Genomic DNA, 23224 nt, shown 5'->3' on the forward strand with positions numbered 1-23224 from the left:
AGTTACTATTACATATTGTAACATTACAGTAACTATATATAACATATTGTAACATTACAGTTACTATATATAACATATTGTAACATTACAGTTACGTATATATAACATATTGTAACATTACAGTTACTATGTATAACATATTGTAGCATTACAGTTACTATATATAACATATTGTAACATTACAGTTACTATATATAACATATTGTAACATTACAGTTACTATATACAGTGGAACTTCGTTAACTCGAAGTCGACGGGACCACGAAAAAACTTTGAGTTATCCGAGTGTTCGAATTAAGCGAGTTATCGTTTTTGGTGAAAAGTTTGGTCAATATTTGTCAACATTATATAATCATAATAACTTCGCTCCGTCGCTCACCAGATCAGTGTAAAGACTGGTCAATACATGTAAATATATATGTAATGTTTCGTTATGTCACTTGTAATTTGGTGTAGTTTTGCCGATATACAGTCACGATAAAGTTTCTTTCACTTAGTCACTTCAATAATGATCTGATGTGCAAGTCATGTTTGCAAAAGGTAAACGATAAAACGGAATTCGACAAAATAACAAGTTATTAATGTCAAAACAAATAACCGTTTAAGTTTAACACAGATTGCATACAAAACGTAACAGAACCATTACCTTTTATTGGACATATATAAAATACTGTTTGATCGGCCTACTTACTTTTTATTGATAACCAAGCCATTTCCATGTGTATTAGCACCGGAAGTTGGGCTGCGCATGTGCGTATAAAATGTTACTGTAACTGAGTTGGTGTTTTATCCGATTTAATAGACAGCACTGACCGTTACAGTGGTACTCTGAACACCTCGGCAGTAATTACGCTATTGTTTCAGCAGTTTAAAGATTTAATAGGCGCCGGTGACTGTGTCATTTCTACACCTGTAAAAACATCAGCCGGGTAGATCTACCGGTGTGTCAGAGATTAGTTCCGCTTGAGCGAACGGGTAGATGAGTTGTTGACTATCGTGTGTACTGATATCGGCGACCGTCTTGGGAAATTACCTGATGTAAGTAAAGCAGTACTTTTTTATCACCAAGACTTGTTGTTATAAGATTCAACCGACAATTTCTTTTATGAATTTATGAAACACTTATAATAGCATGTAGGTTAGTAGTGCCGATATGTTCAGTATTACAAACGGAATTTAGCTCTTAAAAAATGTCGGCGTTTGCCACCGATCGACGAAAATTATACTTCGAGTTATTCGAACATTTCAAGTAGGATTTTTATTGTTTGGACCAAATTTTTACTTCGTATTATCCGAGTTTTTCGAGTTATCCGAATTCGAATTATCCGAGTTTTTTTTACTAAGATAAAGAGAGAATTCGGCCGGGACCGGCGAGGTACTTCGAGTTAAGCGGGGTATTCGAGTTATCCGAGTTCGAGTTAACGAAGTTCCACTGTATAACATATTGTAACATTACAGTTACTATGTATAACATATTGTAGCATTACAGTTGCTATATATAACATATTGTAACATTACAGTTACTATATATAACATATTGTAACATTACACTTACTATATATACAACATATTGTAACATTACAGTTACTATATATAACATATTGTAACATTACAGTTACTATATATAACATATTGTAACATTACAGTTGCTATATATAACATATTGTAACATTACAGTAACTATATATAACATATTGTAACATTACACTTACTATATATAACATATTGTAACATTACACTTACTATATATAACATATTGTAACATAATTTAACAGTTCAATATATAACATATTTTAACATTACAGTTACTATGTATAACATATTGTAACATTACAGATGCTATAAATAATATATTGTAACATTACAGTTATTATGTATAACATATTGTAACATTACAGTTACTATATATAACATATTGTAACATTACAGTTACTATGTATAACATATTGTAACATTACAGTTACTATATATATAACATATTGTAACATTACTGTTACTATATATAACATATTGTAACATTACTGTTACTATATATAACATATTGTAACATTACTGTTACTATATATAACATATTGTAACATTACAGTTACTATGTATAACATATTGTAACATTACAGTTACTATATATATAACATATTGTAACATTACAGTTACTATATATAACATATTGTAACATTACAGTTACTAGATATAACATATTGTAACATTACAGTTGCTATCAATACTGAATAGTTTTTAGAAATACATTTGGAATTGCTTAGAAGAATTGATTTCATGGATCACACTATTATCTTGCAGACTTACTAAGTGTATGTACATAGACTTTGTAAGAAGTGTTTTGGTTGAGCTTTTCCATGAGCAAGCTGTCAGACTGAATTGTGTAAAAAGCATGTGCCTTGCGGAGAGTTATGTCACATTGAGGAGGAGTTAGGGCTGCTATTGTCATTACACAGATTGTTAACTAGCTCAGTATCAGCCTCCGTATCAGCCTCTGTAGAGGATGTAGAGTCAGGGCTCCCTGCAGTAAACAGTAAACAGCAGCAGAAGCCTATACTCCAGTATGTAATTACTTTTAGAGGAAAACTTTGGCAATTCACTGAGGATTATATCTGTATTGAAGTGCTAAAGATAGATGTAAAAGTAAACAGCTTTAAATTACATCTTTGTGTAACATTATGTGGAACATTGCAGAGTAATCAGCAGAGACTGATCAGCTCCAAGTTTGTATTTCTGTATTGTGAAACATACAGTTTCTCTATGGATGTGGTTCTGTATATTGGCCAACAGAACAACTGGACAAAGATGTCACAATTCTTCGGACACGATCCTACTGGATGACATATAAAACTTTATTTTGACATTACGCTTTACTGTACACGGATGTAATTGGTCATTGCTACTGACAACTTGTAAAGATGAGAACAAATATTGGTCATTATACCGCTGGAAATAAAGTATACACTAGAACAGCAATGTGTACCTGTCATTCTCCCATATCCGGACGATTTCATTGGTTACTGTTCCTGTTGTCATGGAGCTGTTTTATTGAACTTGTTTGGACATTACCCAGGAGTCCAGTTCTGACCTTCGGGAGGTTATATTCAGCCGGACTCCGGGCATATGGTGACCGAAAATGGCACAAATGTGTCCTGTTTATGAAAATGGCTATAGAGGATCATCATTTCTATAAAGAGTCAATTATCAATTGTCGTTTGAAATGTAAACAGGAAGTTCACAGATATACAGATGACAGGGAGTTCACTTTGTTAGACTTGCAGGATCTCTACATTCAGCTTGCTCTCATAGAAAGGACTTGTGTCAAAAACTGTAGAAATGCTGTTTTTGAGGACAGACCTGTTACTTTCATTTCTGAGGAGTATTGGAAGAGTTTTCAAAATGGCAAACCATACAATTATATGCATTATTGTTATTACAAGGTAATTATTTATTGATATCTTAATTAAGCACTCACAATAAGAACTGTATTTTGTCTTTGCTAAGTGTAGCTCACAGTGGACTGGTCACTTGATACTGACTCTGGTAGATTGAGGAATGTCACGGAGATAAACCATCTAGTCACTTATTACTAACCTAGAGGAATGTCACAGTGGTGAACCATCTAGTCACTTGTTACAGACTCAGCTACATGTAGAGGTATGTCCCATTGGTGAACCATCTAGTCACTTGTTACAGACTCAGCTACATGTAGAGGTATGTCACAGTGGTGAACCATCTAGTCACTTGTTACAGACTCAGCTACATGTAGAGGTATGTCACAGTGGTGAACCATCTAGTCACTTGTTACACACTCAGCTACATGTAGAGGTATGTCACAGTGGTGAACCATCTAGTCACTTGTTACAGACTCAGCTACATGTAGAGGTATGTCACAGTGGTGAACCATCTAGTCACTTGTTACAGACTCAGCTACATGTAAAGGTATGTCACAGTGGTGAACCATCTAGTCACTTGTTACACACTCAGCTACATGTAGAGGTATGTCCCATTGGTGAACCATCTAGTCACTTGTTACAGACTCAGCTACATGTAGAGGTATGTCACAGTGGGGATCCATCTTGTCACTTGTTACAGACTCAGCTACATGTAAAGGTATGTCACAGTGGGGATCCATCTTGTCACTTGTTGCATAAACATTTTATATGATTTTGAGATTAATTATGTTTCGGCATTGTATTTACAGTGGTTTTTAGAAGAAGTGTTTTTTATTTAGAAAAAAAAATTATTACGTTGATCTCCCACTAAAAAACTAGCATATATAGCCTGTACTGTGTAGGGGAACAGTATACACAGTTCTCTGAGGCCTTGACTGGGGTGTTCATCATCAGGTTTTACTTTAACTAGGATGACGACCAGACGTGTTGTGATTTATCATCCACCAGTAGGTGAAAGGTGTTCTGGCTCATTAAATTTGATAAGTGTACTGACAGACATAATAGGCCATCAAACTGAAAATTTTCAAGTTTTTAAATTAACATGAATTTTGTTTAAGACGGTTAATTTGTAGGAGCATTTGTTAATTTGTGTGGCCTGTAGGTAGTGTTAGATAGTGTCACTCAGCTAACAACCAACATCCTCAGTGCAGGTGGTTATATAATCACTGGCATGACTCCATTTGGCCAGTTTGATTAGACAAGATCAGGCAATCTAGAAAACTTGTGATAAAAGAAATTTCTGTTGGGAATAGTATCAAGATTCAAGATTAATGAGGTCCACTGTATTGTGAAAAGTGTATTAGATATTAATTAATGCTTATTACTGATATATTTTTGATGATTATTTATGGTAGGTTCACTTGCCGAAAAGCCACAGCAGTGTAACGTCTGTTGGCTGTTGACTTTTTCCTAGGGCTTCCAGTTTGGTTAAATGGATTATCTTGACCTTTTCCTAGGGCTTCAAATTTGGTTAAATGGATTACCTTGACCTTTTCCTAGGGCTTCTGATTTGGTTAAATGGATTACCTTGACCATTACTTAAGAGTCCCAGGAACAAACATTTTAAATCTGTTAAATCAGCTTCATTTCAATGTTACCATGCAAGAGGTCAAGGGTCATGCTATTGTACAAGTAGGATGCTGAGATTAAGTTGGGCTACCAACTCTACGTGATATTGGGTCAGTAGCATGTTGGGATAAAGAGCCACAAAGCTTATTTTTATGACCTATTTTTAAGGTCAAAAGGGTAGAAATGTGAAAATGTTTCTATGTGGTGTGTAATATACTTGAAAGAAATGGTAGAAATTTGGGATTTTAACATCTAATTCCTAAATGTATCTAGAATGTCATATAGATAATTATCTTCAAACAAGGAAATTATTTATAAATGAAAAATAGGTAAGCTTTTCTGACTCATTCGGCTTCTAGTTCAAAGCATTTTAAGTAGGAATTTTTGACAGAAATTGTTTCAGTTTTTCATAGATAAATAAAAGTCAGTGTTTCAGTAATGAAAATCTACATTTTGTTTGATGGGGAGGGTACAGAAATAACAACACATATATGTATATATAGTCTAGTCAGCTAGCGATTTAAGTATGTATGTGTCATAGTGTCTACATACCAGGAGGAATTATTTCAGTATTTGGCCCTTAACTCCAGTGTTATAGATATGTATGTATCTATTTTTTAGGAAGTTGTAATACTCTACATCAGCTGAATATATATCAAAATATTTGTCCTATTTCTGATATCACATGGTTGGGAATTGATTGCCATCAAACTCTCCACAACAGCTAGTTTGTTACATTAATGTATGTAACTGACAAAATTTTTTATAAGTTCATAGTTGCAATTTGTTATATGGCTTAATTAAGCCAATGTTTCATAGAATGTAGTTTACACTGTGAATAAAGCTATAATGTATTACTGTACAATGTAGTTTACACTGGTGAATAGAGCTACAGTGTATTACTGGACACTGTACAATGTAGTTTACACTGGTGAATAAAGCTACAATGTATTACTGTACAATGTAGTTTACACTGGTGAATAAAGCTACAATATATTACTGTACAATGTAGTTTACACTGGTGAATAAAGCTAAAATGTATTATTATTGTACAATGTAGTTTACACTGGTGAATAAAGCTACAATGTATTACTTTACAATATAGTTTACACTGATGAACAAAGCTACAATGTATTACTGTACAATGTAGTTTACACTGGTTAACAAAGCTACAATGTATTACTGTACAATGTAGTTTACACTGGTGAACAAAGCTACAATGTATTACTGTACACTGTACAATGTAGTTTACACTGGTGAATAAAGCTACAATGTATTACTGTACAATGTAGTTTACACTGGTGAATAAAGCTACAATATATTACTGTACAATGTAGTTTACACTGGTGAATAAAGCTAAAATGTATTATTGTACAATGTAGTTTACACTGGTGAATAAAGCTACAATGTATTACTTTACAATATAGTTTACACTGGTGAACAAAGCTACAATGTATTACTGTACAATGTAGTTTACACTGGTGAATAAAGCTACAATGTATTACTTTACAATATAGTTTACACTGATGAACAAAGCTACAATGTATTACTGTACAATGTAGTTTACACTGGTTAACAAAGCTACAATGTATTACTGTACAATGTAGTTTACACTGGTGAACAAAGCTACAATGTATTACTGGACACTGTACAATGTAGTTTACACTGGTGAATAAAGCTACAATGTATTACTGTACAATGTAGTTTACACTGGTGAATAAAGCTATAATGTATTACTGTACAATGTAGTTTACACTGGTGAACAAAGCTACAATGTATTACTGTACAATATAGTTTACACTGGTTAAAAAGGTACAATGTATTACTGTACAATGTAGTTTACACTGGTGAACAAAGCTACAATGTATTACTGTACACTGTACAATGTGGTTTACACTGGTGAACAAAGCTACAATGTATTACGGTACAATGTAGTTTACACTGGTGAACAAAGCTACAATGTAATACTGTACAATATAGTTTATACTGGTGAACAAAGCTACAATGTATTACTGTACAATGTAGTTTACACTGGTGAATAAAGCTATAATGTATTACTGTACAATGTAGTTTACACTGGTGAACAAAGCTACAATGTATTACTCTACAATGTAGTTTACACTGGTGAATTAAGCTATAATGTATTACTGTACAATGTAGTTTACACTGGTGAACAAAGCTACAATGTATTACTGTACAATGTAGTTTACACTGGTGAACAAAGCTACAATGTATTACTGTACAATATAGTTTATACTGATGAACAAAGCTACAATGTATTACTGCACAATGTAGTTTACACTGGTGAACAAAGCTACAATGTATTACTGTACAATGTAGTTTACACTGGAGTGAACAAAGCTACACTGTATTACTGTACAATGTAGTTTACACTGGTGAACAAAGCTACAATGTATTACTGTACAATGTAGTTTACACTGGTTAACAAAGCTACAATGTATTACTGTACACTGTAGTTTACACTGGTTAACAAAGCTACAATGTTTTACTGTACAATATAGTTTACATTGGTGAACAAATTTAAGCTACAATGTATTACTGTACAATTTAGTTTACACTGGTGAACAAAGCTACAGTGTATTACTGTACACTGTACAATATATATAGTTTATACTGGTGAACAAAGCTACAATGTATTACTGTACACTGTACAATGTTGAGTTTACACTGGTGAACAAAGCTACAATGTATTATTATGTACAGTCCAATGTTGTTTAAGCTGACCAAAGACATACAATGAAACTAACAATCAGCTGACTGAAGATACAATATCACCGGATCCAAAGTTAGAATGCATTTTACATTACATGCTAACTGTTAAGAGAGGAATGAAACTAGGTCTCCTGTAGTCGACTTATGCGATGAGAATTATATGGTGGTTAGAGATGAAACTTGTTCTACTGTAGTAGACTTATCCGATGAGAATTATATGGTGGTTAGAGATGAAACTGGTTCTACTGTAGTAGACTTATCCGATGAGAATAATATGGTGGAAAGATCGAGGGGGAAATGTTATGTTTATTAGTAAAGTACATGTGTGTTGTGAGTGTGACTATAGTTTAACACTAACATTGAGGCATGGAGTCTAGATACAAAATAACATTGGAGTAAGTATGGGGAAGGTTTCTATAATACCAGCCTTATGTAAACAGACCTTGACCATTACGTGTGGTTGATAGCTCTGGTGTTATTCATCACTTAATGCTTCTGGTATACTGCTGTAGGAGTGTGATATCAGTTTTTCCCAAATAGAAGTTTCAATTTTAAGATATTTTACAGTAAATCACCATATAGCCACAGACGAGTTATCCCTTCTGTGTAATCAGGAAACCTGTCTATACCAGCCAGAGTGAGACAACAAGCTTACACCAATATCTTGTGTGTATGTATATATAAAAGCTTTTTCCTCAAACAGGACTGTGTCCCTCCATGTCAAGCATAATGGATAGTCTGTATAGAACAGCTACTGTAGTATAAACACATTGCTCTGATCCTGAGGCCTGATCTTAGTGACATCTTGTTAGTCTATCACCCTAACTGTGTAGACTAAAGGGGATTCCTCCATCCAAAGCTGGTATGGCATTCTTACACTATCTATAATTTTACATTCCTCTACACAGTCTTCAATATGTCAGAAGGCTTATAATGCTGGAGCTGAAATAAACAGCTCTTTGTATCTCAACCCAATGTCCATAAAATAAGGGGGGCACTGTGGCTGAGTGGTTAAAGGTGTCCTGACACTTTATCACTAGCCCTCCACCTCTGGGTCGCCAACGTGGGGCAGTTGCCTGTTACTGACCGTAGGCTGGTAGGTTCTCCAGGTACGCTGGCTTTCCTCTATCTCCAAACCTGGCACGTCCTTAAAAGACCATGGCTTTTAATAGGACGTTAAACAAAATAAAACCAAACCATAAAACACATGTATGTATATATGGAGGGTGGGTTGAGAATTGGTGCCAGTTAATCACGGTGTTTATATATATGTACACTTGTGTCCTACTAGGTGGAGGATTCAAGGGAATCTCTTGTCCACTTGACATAATGTTTTGTCATGTACATTAAACCAGGTATTGCTACAATATGTGTTTTGTTTGACAGGTGGACCAGATCTTGTGTACATTAAACCAGGTATAGCTACAATATGTGTTTTGTTTGACAGGTGGACCAGATCTTGTGTCTTGTTTGACAGGTGGACCAGATCTTGTGTTTTGTTTGACAGGTGGACCAGATCTTGTGTTTTGTTTGACAGGTGGACCAGATCTTGTGTTTTGTTTGACAGGTGGACCAGATCTTGTGTACATTAAACTAGGTATTGCTACAATATGTTTGTGTTTTGTTTGACAGGTGGACCAGATCTTGTGTTTTGTTTGACAGGTGGACCAGATATTTGTGTTTTGTTTGACAGGTGGACCAGATATTTGTGTTTTGTTTGACAGGTGGACCAGATATTTGTGTTTTGTTTGACAGGTGGACCAGATCTTGTGTTTTGTTTGACAGGTGGACCAGATCTTGTGTTTTGTTTGACAGGTGGACCAGATATTTGTGTTTTGTTTGACAGGTGGACCAGATCTTGTGTTTTGTTTGACAGGTGGACCAGATCTTGTGTTTTGTTTGACAGGTGGACCAGATCTTGTGTTTTGTTTGACAGGTGGACCAGATCTTGTGTTTTGTTTGACAGGTGGACCAGATATTTGTGTTTTGTTTGACAGGTGGACCAGATATTTGTGTTTTGTTTGACAGGTGGACCAGATCTTGTGTTTTGTTTGACAGGTGGACCAGATCTTGTGTACATTCAACCAGGTATTGCTACAATATATTTGTGTTTTGTTTGACAGGTGGACCAGATCTTGTGTTTTGTTTGACAGGTGGACCAGATATTTGTGTTTTGTTTGACAGGTGGACCAGATATTTGTGTTTTGTTTGACAGGTGGACCAGATATTTGTGTTTTGTTTGACAGGTGGACCAGATCTTTGTGTTTTGTTTGACAGGTGGACAAGATCTTGTGTTTTGTTTGACAGGTGGACCAGATATTTGTGTTTTGTTTTACAGGTGGACCAGATCTTGACCCAATACACCAGATTGTTGTGTCTGGGTTATATACTGTAAAAGTGGAAATATTCGCGGTGTGGAAATTTTCGCTTATTTCGCTATCAGTAAATCTCTGCGAAAATTTCCACACCGCGAATATATTAACACATAAAAATACTAAATATAAAAGATACAATTAGCGCAAAAATATCTTGACGGCGCGAAAATATCCACACCGCGAACACTTTGGAAGCTGGCTAAGCGAAAATTTCCACACGCGAAAATATCCACTTTTACAGTATAACTGTCCAAATGTTGCTGCTGTGAAAATGTACAAATACCGGGGTATATATATGTCTTGTCTTACAGATTCGTCGAATGGTGGATGCCACATCTGCGGCCTACACTTTCTTTCTGAAAAACCCTGACCACCAAGATACCATTAACAACATCCAGTCATACCGCAGATTGTTCGACGTCAAGGATGAGGAAATCGTCGATATGGAGCGTAAGCAATATAAGGTAAAATCATATTAAAACTGATATAACTATGTCTGGTACTAGGATGTATACCATTAAAAATATACAGGTAAATTTGAATTTAACCAGTATCTATAATAAAAAAATGATCAGGTTATGGGGCTGAAGCACCATGTCCCCACCACTGTCTTAAGGAATGATCCGGAATCCATCATAAATTGCACAATTGATTAAGTTATGGGAACGATTATAAGCATCATGTCCCCAGCCTTTATCTTAAGGAATGATCCGGAATCCATCATCAACTACACAATAGATTAAGTTATGGGGCTGAAGCACCCTGTCCCCACCACTGTCTTTAGGAATTACGTTTTGACTTGAATTTATTTAAACCTGCATTACTGAAAAATGTTCAACACTTACAACTCAAAAATAAAACCAATTTTGTATTATTGTTATTTTCTGTTGACATTAAATCATTCATAACTGTTACAGTAGATTTAAAAGCTGAGAATGACAAGAAATGTGACTGAGATATACAGCGGTATTTTACAGGTGTACAGAGGTGAGGGGGAGAAGGCCTACCAGATGGAGGACTGGGACAAGGTCATCACAAGCTTTGAGAGGGCGCTCCAGGAGTACTACCTTGAGCACGAGCGTTGTCGTGCCGACTGTGAGGGCCAGTACGAACACGAGAGAGATCCGGACTTCATACACGCTGTCGCAGGTGTGTGAAATATGTACGCCATGTGACGATGAAGGTAGTTATTTAAATGTCCAACTGATGATGATGATGATGATGATGATGATGATGATGATGATGATGATGATGATGACGACGACGACGACGACGACGACGAAATTTTTGGCATCCATTTTGGAGACAGATTTGTTACTGTTATTTCTCAGGATGTTCATCAAATATTATAAATACTAATAATAGATTTTCATAGGGCTCTAGATGAGCATGTTTAATTTTGGTACTCGTAAAAAAAATGGCCATGATGGATTTCGATATTTGGTTACTTTCTTCAATTATAAATTTAGTGGGGGACATGGGGCATCCATGGTTGGCAATGTGAACTTTCCCACATGTTATATGTAAGTTGAGTTCTTTGTATACGATATGACCGACAATTTCACATGTTTGATATCGCTATTACCCACAGAGCATGAGGAAGACCTCTCCCAAATATCATATGTAGGTTCAGTTCTTTGTATTCGACATGACCGATAATTTCACATTAGAATACACATATGGTATTGTCATTGTTTACAGATCACTACGTTAGAATATACATATGGTATTGTCGTTGTTTACAGATCACTACGTTAGAATACACATATGGTATTGTCGTTGTTTACAGATCACTACGTTAGAATACACATATGGTATTGTCGTTGTTTACAGATCACTACGTTAGAATACACATATGGTATTGTCGTTGTTTACAGATCACTACGTTAGAATATATATATGGTATTGTCGTTGTTTACAGATCACTACGTTAGAATATATATATATGGTATTGTTGTTGTTTACAGATCACTACGTTAGAATACACATATGGTATTGTCGTTGTTTACAGATCACTATATCTCCGTACTACAGTGCCAGGTAGACTGCGCCGTTGTTCTCAGTAAGATCTACGTCCATCAACAGCCAAACTATTTTGCGGAGCATTTCCACTACTTACAGTTTGCCTATTACAAGAGTAAGTATATCCAGTAGTGTTTTATTTAACTGATTTTAAATATGGCTACCAAAATAAATGAGAGGGTTTCATGAGGAGGAGATTCGTCATTGGGTTGTCATCTACACTAAATATCAGCAATATAAAGTACCTGAACCCTGAATCGAAATAAAGATAAAAACCTAACATCCATCAACATTCACATTAAATGAATCCTTACTTTTACATAGACATAAACATACAGGTAATACTGTTATACATAAACATACAGGTAATACTGTTATACATAAACATACAGGTAGTACTGTTATACATAAACATACAGGTAATACTGTTATACATAAACATACAGGTAGTACTGTTATACATAAATGTACAGGTAATACTGTTATACATAAACATACAGGTAATACTGTTATACATAAATGTACAGGTAGTACTGTTATACATAAACATACAGGTAATACTGTTATACATAAATGTACAGGTAGTACTGTTATACATAAACATACAGGTAATACTGTTATACATAAACGTACAGGTAATACTGTTATACATAAACATACAGGTAATACTGTTATACATAAACATACAGGTAATACTGTTATACATAAACATACAGGTAATACTGTTATACATAAACATACAGGTAATACTGTTATACATAAACATACAGGTAATACTGTTATACATAAACATACAGGTAATACTGTTATACATAAACATACAGGTAGTACTGTTATACATAAACATACAGGTAGTACTGTTATACATAAACATACAGGTAGTACTGTTATACATAAACATACAGGTAATACTGTTATACATAAACATACAGGTAATACTGTTATACATAAACATACAGGTAATACTGTTATACATAAACATACAGGTAATACTGTTATACATAAACATACAGGTAATACTGTTATACATAAACATACAGGTAATACTGTTATACATAAACATACAGGTAATACTGTTATACATAAACATACAGGTAATACTGTTATACATAAACATACAGGTAATACTGTTATACATAAACATACAGGTAATACTGTTATACATAAACATACAGGTAGTACTGTTATACATAAACATACAGGTAATACTGTTATACATAAACATACAGGTAATACTGTTATACATAAACATACAGGTAGTACTGTTATACATAAACATACAGGTAGTACTGTTATACATAAACATACAGGTAGTACTGTTATACATAAACATACAGGTAGTACTGTTATACATAAACATACAGGTAATACTGTTATACATAAACATACAGGTAGTACTGTTATACATAAACATACAGGTAGTACTGTTATACATAAACATACAGGTAATACTGTTATACATAAACATACAGGTAGTACTGTTATACATAAACATACAGGTAATACTGTTATACATAAACATACAGGTAGTACTGTTATACATAAACATACAGGTAGTACTGTTATACATAAACATACAGGTAGTACTGTTATACATAAACATACAGGTAATACTGTTATACATAAACATACAGGTAATACTGTTATACATAAACATACAGGTAATACTGTTATACATAAACATACAGGTAGTACTGTTATACATAAACATACAGGTAATACTGTTATACATAAATGTACAGGTAATACTGTTATACATAAACATACAGGTAGTACTGTTATACATAAACATACAGGTAATACTGTTATACATAAATGTACAGGTAGTACTGTTATACATAAATGTACAGGTAATACTGTTATACATAAACATACAGGTAGTACTGTTATACATAAACATACAGGTAATACTGTTATACATAAATCACAGGTAGTACTGTTATACATAAATGTACAGGTAGTACTGTTATACATAAATGTACAGGTAGTACTGTTATACATAAACATACAGGTAGTACTGTTATACATAAACATACAGGTAGTACTGTTATACATAAACATACAGGTAATACTGTTATACATAAACATACAGGTAATACTGTTATACATAAACATACAGGTAGTACTGTTATACATAAATGTACAGGTAATACTGTTATACATAAATGTACAGGTAATACTGTTATACATAAACATACAGGTAGTACTGTTATACATAAACATACAGGTAATACTGTTATACATAAACATACAGGTAGTGTTGTTATACATAAACATACAGGTAGTACTGTTATACATAAACATACAGGTAGTGTTGTTATACATAAACATACAGGTAATACTGTTATACATAAACATACAGGTAATACTGTTATACATAAACATACAGGTAGTGTTGTTATACATAAACATACAGGTAGTGTTGTTATACATAAACATACAGGTAATACTGTTATACATAAACAAACAGGTAATACTGTTTTTTATTTACAGAAAAAGACTATGATCGTGCAGTAGAAGCCGCGGGGACCTACCTGTTGTTTTTACCAGACAATGAGGACATGATGGCCAACAAGATGTTTTATGTACAGAAACTTGGTTATCATGAAGCCCATTTCACCCCTAGAAAGGTCAAGTGTGATTACATACTCCTCAGTAAGGTGGGACTTTTAGTTAAAAGCGCTCAACGGCCACGTAATTAAATATTTGGGAAAATAGTAAACACACATAAATACATTTTGCCTCCAGATGTCCATTTTTTCCTGTATTGACTTTATCAGACAGTCTAGTATCACTTGTACCAGAGAAATACTTTCCTTTAAATGGCCATGTGTAAAGGCAAGTGACTTGATAATATCAAAGCAAGGTGTCATGTGACATCATTGGTGTGGGTGAAACGTGTATGCCAGTCCCGGGCATGATTCCAGTACTCAGATTGTGAACTTTAGTTCAACACTGGCTTTAATTATCAAAGATTGAATGTTTAATTTCGTTTTATATAAGTCATCTTGTTCATCTTTTTATCAGCGGTTACATGGATTTATCTATTTCGAGCCACACATGTTCCGCAAACATATGATCTCGTTTGGGCAAGTTGTCGTATTCAGGTTCAATATGATGTATAATGGCTCAGTTATAAAATCAAACAAAACATGAATGATATATCAGTACTTATTTGATTCATAATCCTAAATTAATCTCCTTATAAACCCAGAGCTTTGTCAGAAACTGATAAACTCATATTATTTATTTACGGAAGCTGTAACAGCATGCATGGGCAATTCAGTAAGGATAACACTAACACGGCATTCTCTAACCAGCTGGCCCTATAAATTACGACCTGACTGTGAAAACTGATCCGATTCATTGCCGGCACTGTAAAATGTATCCTATCGACATATTTATTTCATTGATATAAAACAAGTGACCAGCACACTGACAGTAGAATTGTTTCCATATACAAAATGGCAATTAATGAAGTGTTACCCAGTATATTACTAACTTGGATGGGAACACATATTTTATTTACCCCTGATGATTGTTATAACACAATAGAACAATGATTCTTAATTATGTTATAACACAATAGAACAATGATTCTTTGTTATTACACAATAGAACAATGATTCTTTATTATGTTATAACACAATAGAACAATGATTCTTTGTTATTACACAATAGAACAATGATTATCTATTATGATTTGTCCGTAACAGTGTACTTGGTGTTACAGGAGGCCTTACAATACTACAAAAGACAGTTAATGATGGAAAATATGTTAGATTTTGTCAACATGAAATATTCCACGGGTGTGGACGAGGATGAGGACGAATATGACGAGGATAGTGGTGAGGGAGACCAGGATGACCGTATAGATGAGGATGTAAGATATACGCTAGTTCAGGACCATATTTAACATTCTACATTCATGTACCACACTTTATTTGTCAATCAGAGTTTTAACCAGAATACTCCAGATATTGTAATTATTGACGTATTGTGTTACATAGTTGTACTGATAGATCCTCAACACGGTTGGCTGTATAATGTACAATACAAGTTTAATTACCTTTCATACATGTTATGTTTGAGAATTGATATCTGTCTTTACCCTGAGATTTATAAATTAGATCCTGGTGTTTATCACCACTGTCAGCTGTCATCGAATCAAACTGTTAATGTAGATGTGTTACAATGGCTGAATAGCCCTCATTTTCATGCGCGACGTTGTTACTATGGCTAAATAGCCTTCCTTTTAATGGGGGACGTGTTACTATGGATAAATATCCTTTGTTTTAATGGGGGACATTGTTACTATGGTTAAATATCCTTTGTTTTAATGAGGGACATTGTTACTATGGTTAAATATCCTTTGTTTTAATGAGGGACATTGTTACTGTGGTTAAATATCCTTTGTTTTAATGGGGGACATTGTTACTATGGTTAAATATCCTTTGTTTTAATGGGGGACATTGTTACTATGGTTAAATATCCTTTGTTTTAATGAGGGATTTTGTTACTGTGGTTAAATATCCTTTGTTTTAACAGGTGATGGGGGACGTTGTGAATGACATGATTAATGACCCTGAGGGACAGGAAAACTACATGAAGATCTTTGAGAGGATCGGTATGAAGATTCTCCAGGATAAAGAGGATCTGAAGGGTCCTAGATTTGTAGCGAGGGGTTTCACACGAGAGGGCCAGTGTATAGAGCTGATGTACATGATCAATGTAAGGAGCTCGTGAATGATGTGCACCTTACTTTAATGATATAGCAGTACACAGACTTTAATGATATAGCAGTACACAGTATACCTGGTTATCCACCTGGTAATCACATTATTCCACATTTGTTAAATGTTGGATAAATTTAATTTAATTATATTTATTTACAACACTTGTTGAATATCTACTGGATGGATTTGGTTTTGGGCAGATTTGATATTTGTTATTAATATGTTTTCTTTTCTCTCTTTTTTTTCTCTCTCTCTTTTTTGTTTTTTGTTTTTTTATGATATAACCATCAAAATGAAGTAACTCCTTTCAATCGGATTAAGAAATTATCAAATTATTTGCAAGAGTTGATGTAACCTTACTTCAAAACTATATATCTATTTGCTGAAATTGGCTTTTGATCCTCATCAGTGGATGGCCAGTGTGTTATGCATATGGACTGTGTGGCCTGTATCTGTTGGGGGATAAATTCAATATCACCAAATATTTATGTCTAACAGTATATTTATATGAATATTAATACTTTATTGCTTTGTATTATTCACTGATAATATAATAATCCAGTATTTAAAATTAAGTACCCTTAGCCAAAGGGTTACTCTCCTAAACAACATTTAGGAGAGTAAAATAAGTCTATCAACCTCAAGGAGTTATCTCCCCTTACATCAATTTGTCATATCAATGTGTATATATATTGTCTGAATTTCTTACCACCTGTTGTTACTAAGGAGAAGACTAAGATAGGCTATGCCTGCATGTCTATGTTGTTACTAAGGAGAAGACTTAGATAGGCTATGCCTGATGTCTATGTTATTACTAAGGAGAAGACTTAGATAGTCTATGTCTGATGTCTATGTTGTTACTAAGGAGAAGACTTAGATTGGCTATGTCTGATGTCTATGTTGTTACTAAGGAGAAGACTTAGATAGGCTATGTCTGATGTCTATGTTGTTACTAAGGGGAAGACTTAGATAGGCTATGCCTGATGTCTATGTTGTTACTAAGGAGAAGACTAAGATAGGCTATGCCTGATGTCTGTGTTGTTACTAAGGAGAAGACTTAGATAGGCTATGCCTGATGTCTATGTTGTTACTAAGGAGAAGACTAAGATAGGCTATGTCTGATGTCTATGTTGTTACTAAGGAGAAGACTTAGATAGGCTATGTCTGATGTCTATGTTGTTACTAAGGAGAAGACTTAGATAGGCTATGCCTGATGTCTATGTTGTTACTAAGGAGAAGACTAAGATAGGCTATGCCTGATGTCTGTGTTGTTACTAAGGAGAAGACTTAGATAGGCTATGCCTGATGTCTATGTTGTTACTAAGGAGAAGACTAAGATAGGCTATGTCTGATGTCTATGTTGTTACTAAGGAGAAGACTTAGATAGGCTATGCCTGATGTCTATGTTGTTACTAAGGAGAAGACTAAGATAGGCTATGTCTGATGCCTATGTTGTTACTAAGGAGAAGACTTAGATAGGCTATGCCTGATGTCTAATCCTATTGTTACTAAGGAGAAGACTAAGATAGGCTATGTCTGATGCCTATGTTGTTACTAAGGAGAAGACTTAGATAGGCTATGCCTGATGTCTATGTTGTTACTAAGGAGAAGACTTAGATAGGCTATGCCTGATGTCTAATCCTATTGACTTTCCATCCATGTCAGTAAAATTTCTTGAAATTGAAATTAATGTGCAGATATTGTGTTCAATTAGCTTACTACATTTGTAGATTGAAATGTGCAGGAATTGATTACAATTAACTTACTAGATTTAAATGTGCAGAGATTGTTTTCAATTAACTTACTAGATTTCAGTGCACAGCAATTGTCTTTAAAAATTTTGAGGTTAGAATCAGAATGTTACCAAAACCGCTATCAGAAATGACATTAAGTAAGACATTATTTACGGACTTTCTTCTCTGTATCATCAGGCATTGTAATTGTGTGACATCCAGTACTCCAGTCCATCTCTTCACCTGTAACAAAACATACACAATGAAATGATACCTTTCCATGCCTGATGGTTGAACCATATAACTAAGGCTTTAAAAAAGTTAAATGTTATTGACTGAAGAATTTGTTATCGTGAACAATTTGATAATGTACTTAGTATACTTTCTCAAAGTCAGACATTGTGAGTTTTGATATGGTCCCCAGAGGTGGAGATCTTTGTTACAGTCCTACCTGTATCTGATGAATTACTGTTTCTCTCATTACAGTCAATAAAACCGGACCAGAATGGCATCAGACAACTCTCTGTACGCGAGGCTTTGGAGGTACGTACAGATATGATTAACGATTTTTTTATTTTTTTTTTTTAAACTTTTCAGTTTGTGGGTATACATTAGAATTAAGTCAGCTTTCCACGATATTTTCTTTGCATACCGATAAGTACATGTCTGTTAATCAGTATATGATTATATGTATGATGTTTTGTTGACTACACTTTGTCACCTTCATTAGACAAATGACCAGTGTAGCATCGGGTCTGTTAATTTAGGCTTGGTAATGTATTAATTAATAAGATTATGAAAAATTTAAATTATTATCTGAGGACCACAAACATGAAATAAATCCTTAAACAGGAAATACCCTGTAAATCTCCTGTTGAAAGTTACTTGTTAATCTTGTAGTGTACCTGTAATCTACCGGTACTTTACCATAAATGTCTTATCTACAGCTACTTTACCATAAATATCTTATCTTTAGATACTTTTACCATAAATATCTTATCTACTGATACTTTACCATAAATATCTTACTTACAGGTACTTTACCATAAATATCTTATCTACAGATACTTTACCATAAATATCTTATCTATAGATACTTTACCATAAATATCTTATCTACAGATACTTTACCATAAATATCTTACTTACAGATACTTTACCATAAATATCTTATCTACAGGTACTTTACCATAAATATCTTATCTACAGATACTTTACCATAAATATCTTATCTACTGATACTTTACCGTAAATATCTTACCTACATGTACTTTACCATAAATATCTTATCTACAGCTACTTTACCATAAATATCTTACTTACAGATACTTTACCGTAAATATCTTATCTACAGATACTTTACCGTAAATATCTTATCTACAGAGACTTTACCATAAATATCTTATCTACAGATACTTTACCGTAAATATCTTATCTAAAGATACTTTACCGTAAATATCTTATCTACCGGTACTTTACCATAAATATCTTATCTACCAGTACTTTACCATAAATATCTTATCTACCGGTACTTTACCATAAATATCTTATCTACAGATACTTTACCATAAATATCTTATCTACAGGTACTTTACCATAAATATCTTAATGCTTTGCTTAATCAAGAAATAAAATAAATTAATTGCCTATCAGTTTATACTGTAAGTATCTTAATGTTTTTTAATTTTTCTAAATTGAAAAAAAAAAATTGCTGATCAGTTATGTTTATAACTTGAATGGAACAAATATAGATACAATACCATTCTTATATTGTTTTTTTAATCTTGGAGGATGCTGTCTAATCCATCCAATATTTTTCCATTGTGTTTATTTTGTACTTATATATAGCTTGTAAAGAAAGATTCGGACTATGAGATGGCCCTTAGGACGCTGTTGAAGACTTCTGAAATAGTGTGTTTATTTTGTACTTATATACAGCTTGTAAAGAATGATTCAGACTATGAGATGGCCCTGAGGACAATGTTGAAGACTTCTGAGATAGTGAGACACTACAATGGCAGGTTCTTCAACAAAACAGAATTCTTCATCAAGGATGTGAAACTTGCGTGCAGAGAACCTGTAGAAAATGGTATAAGTCTGTACTTTACACTAGACACATTGTAGTTTAGGGAAGTTTCACGATTTTGATATGTTAATTATAAGTGTGAGAGTAATTGTCGCGATTGACCCACCTTTGTTTGTAGTTTAAGATTTCACAAATTGGTATCAAATAATATATGTGGGGTAAATTTTCATGATTGAAAAAAGGACTCGACGTAATTAGCGTACATTTCCCCTTCGCGTAAATATTGTAAAATGTTTTCAAATCTATGTGTTTAACACAGGTTTTACTGAGCAAATGGGTTAGTAAATTAGGTTTAATGAGTTAAGTACTGTATGTCTGTACCTCTAGGTGAGGTCCCTTGTGTCCCCCAGAGACTTTAGTACTGTATGTCTGTACCTCTAGGTGAGGTTCCTTGTGTCCCCCAGACACTTTAGTACTGTTATGTCTGTACCTCTAGGTGAGGTCCCTTGTGTCCCCCAGAGACTTTAGTACTGTTATGTCTGTACCTCTAGGTGAGGTCCCTTGTGTCCCCCAGAGACTTTAGTACTGTTATGTCTGTACCTCTAGGTGAGGTCCCTTGTGTCCCCCAGAGACTTTAGTACTGTTATGTCTGTACCTCTAGGTGAGGTCCCTTGTGTCCCCCAGAGACTTTAGTACTGTTATGTCTGTACCTCTAGGTGAGGTCCCTTGTGTCCCCCAGAGACTTTAGTACTGTTATGTCTGTACCTCTAGGTGAGGTCCCTTGTGTCCCCCAGAGACTTTAGTACTGTTATGTCTGTACCTCTAGGTGAGGTCCCTTGTGTCCCCCAGAGACTTTAGTACTGTTATGTCTGTACCTCTAGGTGAGGTCCCTTGTGTCCCCCAGAGACTTTAGTACTGTTATGTCTGTACCTCTAGGTGAGGTCCCTTGTGTCCCCCAGAGACTTTAGTACTGTTATGTCTGTACCTCTAGGTGAGGTCCCTTGTGTCCCCCAGAGACTTTAGTACTGTTATGTCTGTACCTCTAGGTGAGGTCCCTTGTGTCCCCCAGAGACTTTAGTACTGTTATGTCTGTACCTCTAGGTGAGGTCCCTTGTGTCCCCCAGAGACTTTAGTACTGTTATGTCTGTACCTCTAGGTGAGGTCCCTTGTGTCCCCCAGAGACTTTAGTACTGTTATGTCTGTACCTCTAGGTGAGGTCCCTTGTGTCCCCCAGAGACTTTAGTATAGTTATGTCTGTACCTCTAGGTGAGGTCCCTTGTGTCCCCCAGAGACTTTAGTACTGTTATGTCTGTACCTCTAGGTGAGGTCCCTTGTGTCCCCCAGAGACTTTAGTACTGTTATGTCTGTACCTCTAGGTGAGGTCCCTTGTGTCCCCCAGAGACTTTAGTACTGTTATGTCTGTACCTCTAGGTGAGGTTCCTTGTGTCCCCCAGAGACTTTAGTACTGTTATGTCTGTACCTCTAGGTGAGGTCCCTTGTGTCCCCCAGAGACTTTAGTACTGTTATGTCTGTACCTCTAGGTGAGGTTCCTTGTGTCCCCCAGAGACTTTAGTACTGTTATGTCTGTACCTCTAGGTGAGGTCCCTTGTGTCCCCCAGAGACTTTAGTACTGTTATGTCTGTACCTCTAGGTGAGGTCCCTTGTGTCCCCCAGAGACTTTAGTACTGTTATGTCTGTACCTCTAGGTGAGGTCCCTTGTGTCCCCCAGAGACTTTAGTACTGTTATGTCTGTACCTCTAGGTGAGGTCCCTTGTGTCCCCCAGAGACTTTAGTACTGTTATGTCTGTACCTCTAGGTGAGGTCCCTTGTGTCCCCCAGAGACTTTAGTACTGTTATGTCTGTACCTCTAGGTGAGGTCCCTTGTGTCCCCCAGAGACTTTAGTACTGTTATGTCTGTACCTCTAGGTGAGGTCCCTTGTGTCCCCCAGAGACTTTAGTACTGTTATGTCTGTACCTCTAGGTGAGGTCCCTTGTGTCCCCCAGAGACTTTAGTACTGTTATGTCTGTACCTCTAGGTGAGGTCCCTTGTGTCCCCCAGAGACTTTAGTACTGTTATGTCTGTACCTCTAGGTGAGGTTCCTTGTGTCCCCCAGAGACTTTAGTACTGTTATGTCTGTACCTCTAGGTGAGGTCCCTTGTGTCCCCCAGAGACTTTAGTACTGTTATGTCTGTACCTCTAGGTGAGGTCCCTTGTGTCCCCCAGACACTTTAGTACTGTTATGTCTGTACCTCTAGGTGAGGTCCCTTGTGTCCCCCAGAGACTTTAGTACTGTTATGTCTGTACCTCTAGGTGAGGTCCCTTGTGTCCCCCAGAGACTTTAGTACTGTTATGTCTGTACCTCTAGGTGAGGTCCCTTGTGTCCCCCAGAGACTTAGTACTGTTATGTCTGTACCTCTAGGTGAGGTCCCTTGTGTCCCCCAGAGACTTTAGTACTGTTATGTCTGTACCTCTAGGTGAGGTCCCTTGTGTCCCCCAGAGACTTTAGTACTGTTATGTCTGTACCTCTAGGTGAGGTCCCTTGTGTCCCCCAGAGACTTTAGTACTGTTATGTCTGTA

General features: G+C 35.3%; 1 protein-coding gene across 1 annotated transcript in view; it reads left to right on the plus strand.

Annotated features, from left to right (window-relative positions):
* Positions 1 to 23224, plus strand: part of LOC117335915 (prolyl 3-hydroxylase 1-like) — a 65020-nt gene that overhangs the window by 23293 nt on the left and 18503 nt on the right. The window contains exons 2-9 of the mRNA XM_033896196.1: positions 10441 to 10593; positions 11107 to 11278; positions 12141 to 12266; positions 14645 to 14781; positions 15885 to 16034; positions 16700 to 16882; positions 19107 to 19163; positions 20559 to 20709. Coding sequence (XP_033752087.1) covers positions 10441 to 10593; positions 11107 to 11278; positions 12141 to 12266; positions 14645 to 14781; positions 15885 to 16034; positions 16700 to 16882; positions 19107 to 19163; positions 20559 to 20709 — 1129 coding nt within the window. The remainder of the gene's footprint in view (positions 1 to 10440; positions 10594 to 11106; positions 11279 to 12140; positions 12267 to 14644; positions 14782 to 15884; positions 16035 to 16699; positions 16883 to 19106; positions 19164 to 20558; positions 20710 to 23224) is intronic.

Source organism: Pecten maximus, chromosome 10 (assembly GCF_902652985.1).
Source record: "Pecten maximus chromosome 10, xPecMax1.1, whole genome shotgun sequence".
In the NCBI taxonomy this organism is placed as follows: Eukaryota; Metazoa; Mollusca; class Bivalvia; order Pectinida; family Pectinidae; genus Pecten; species Pecten maximus.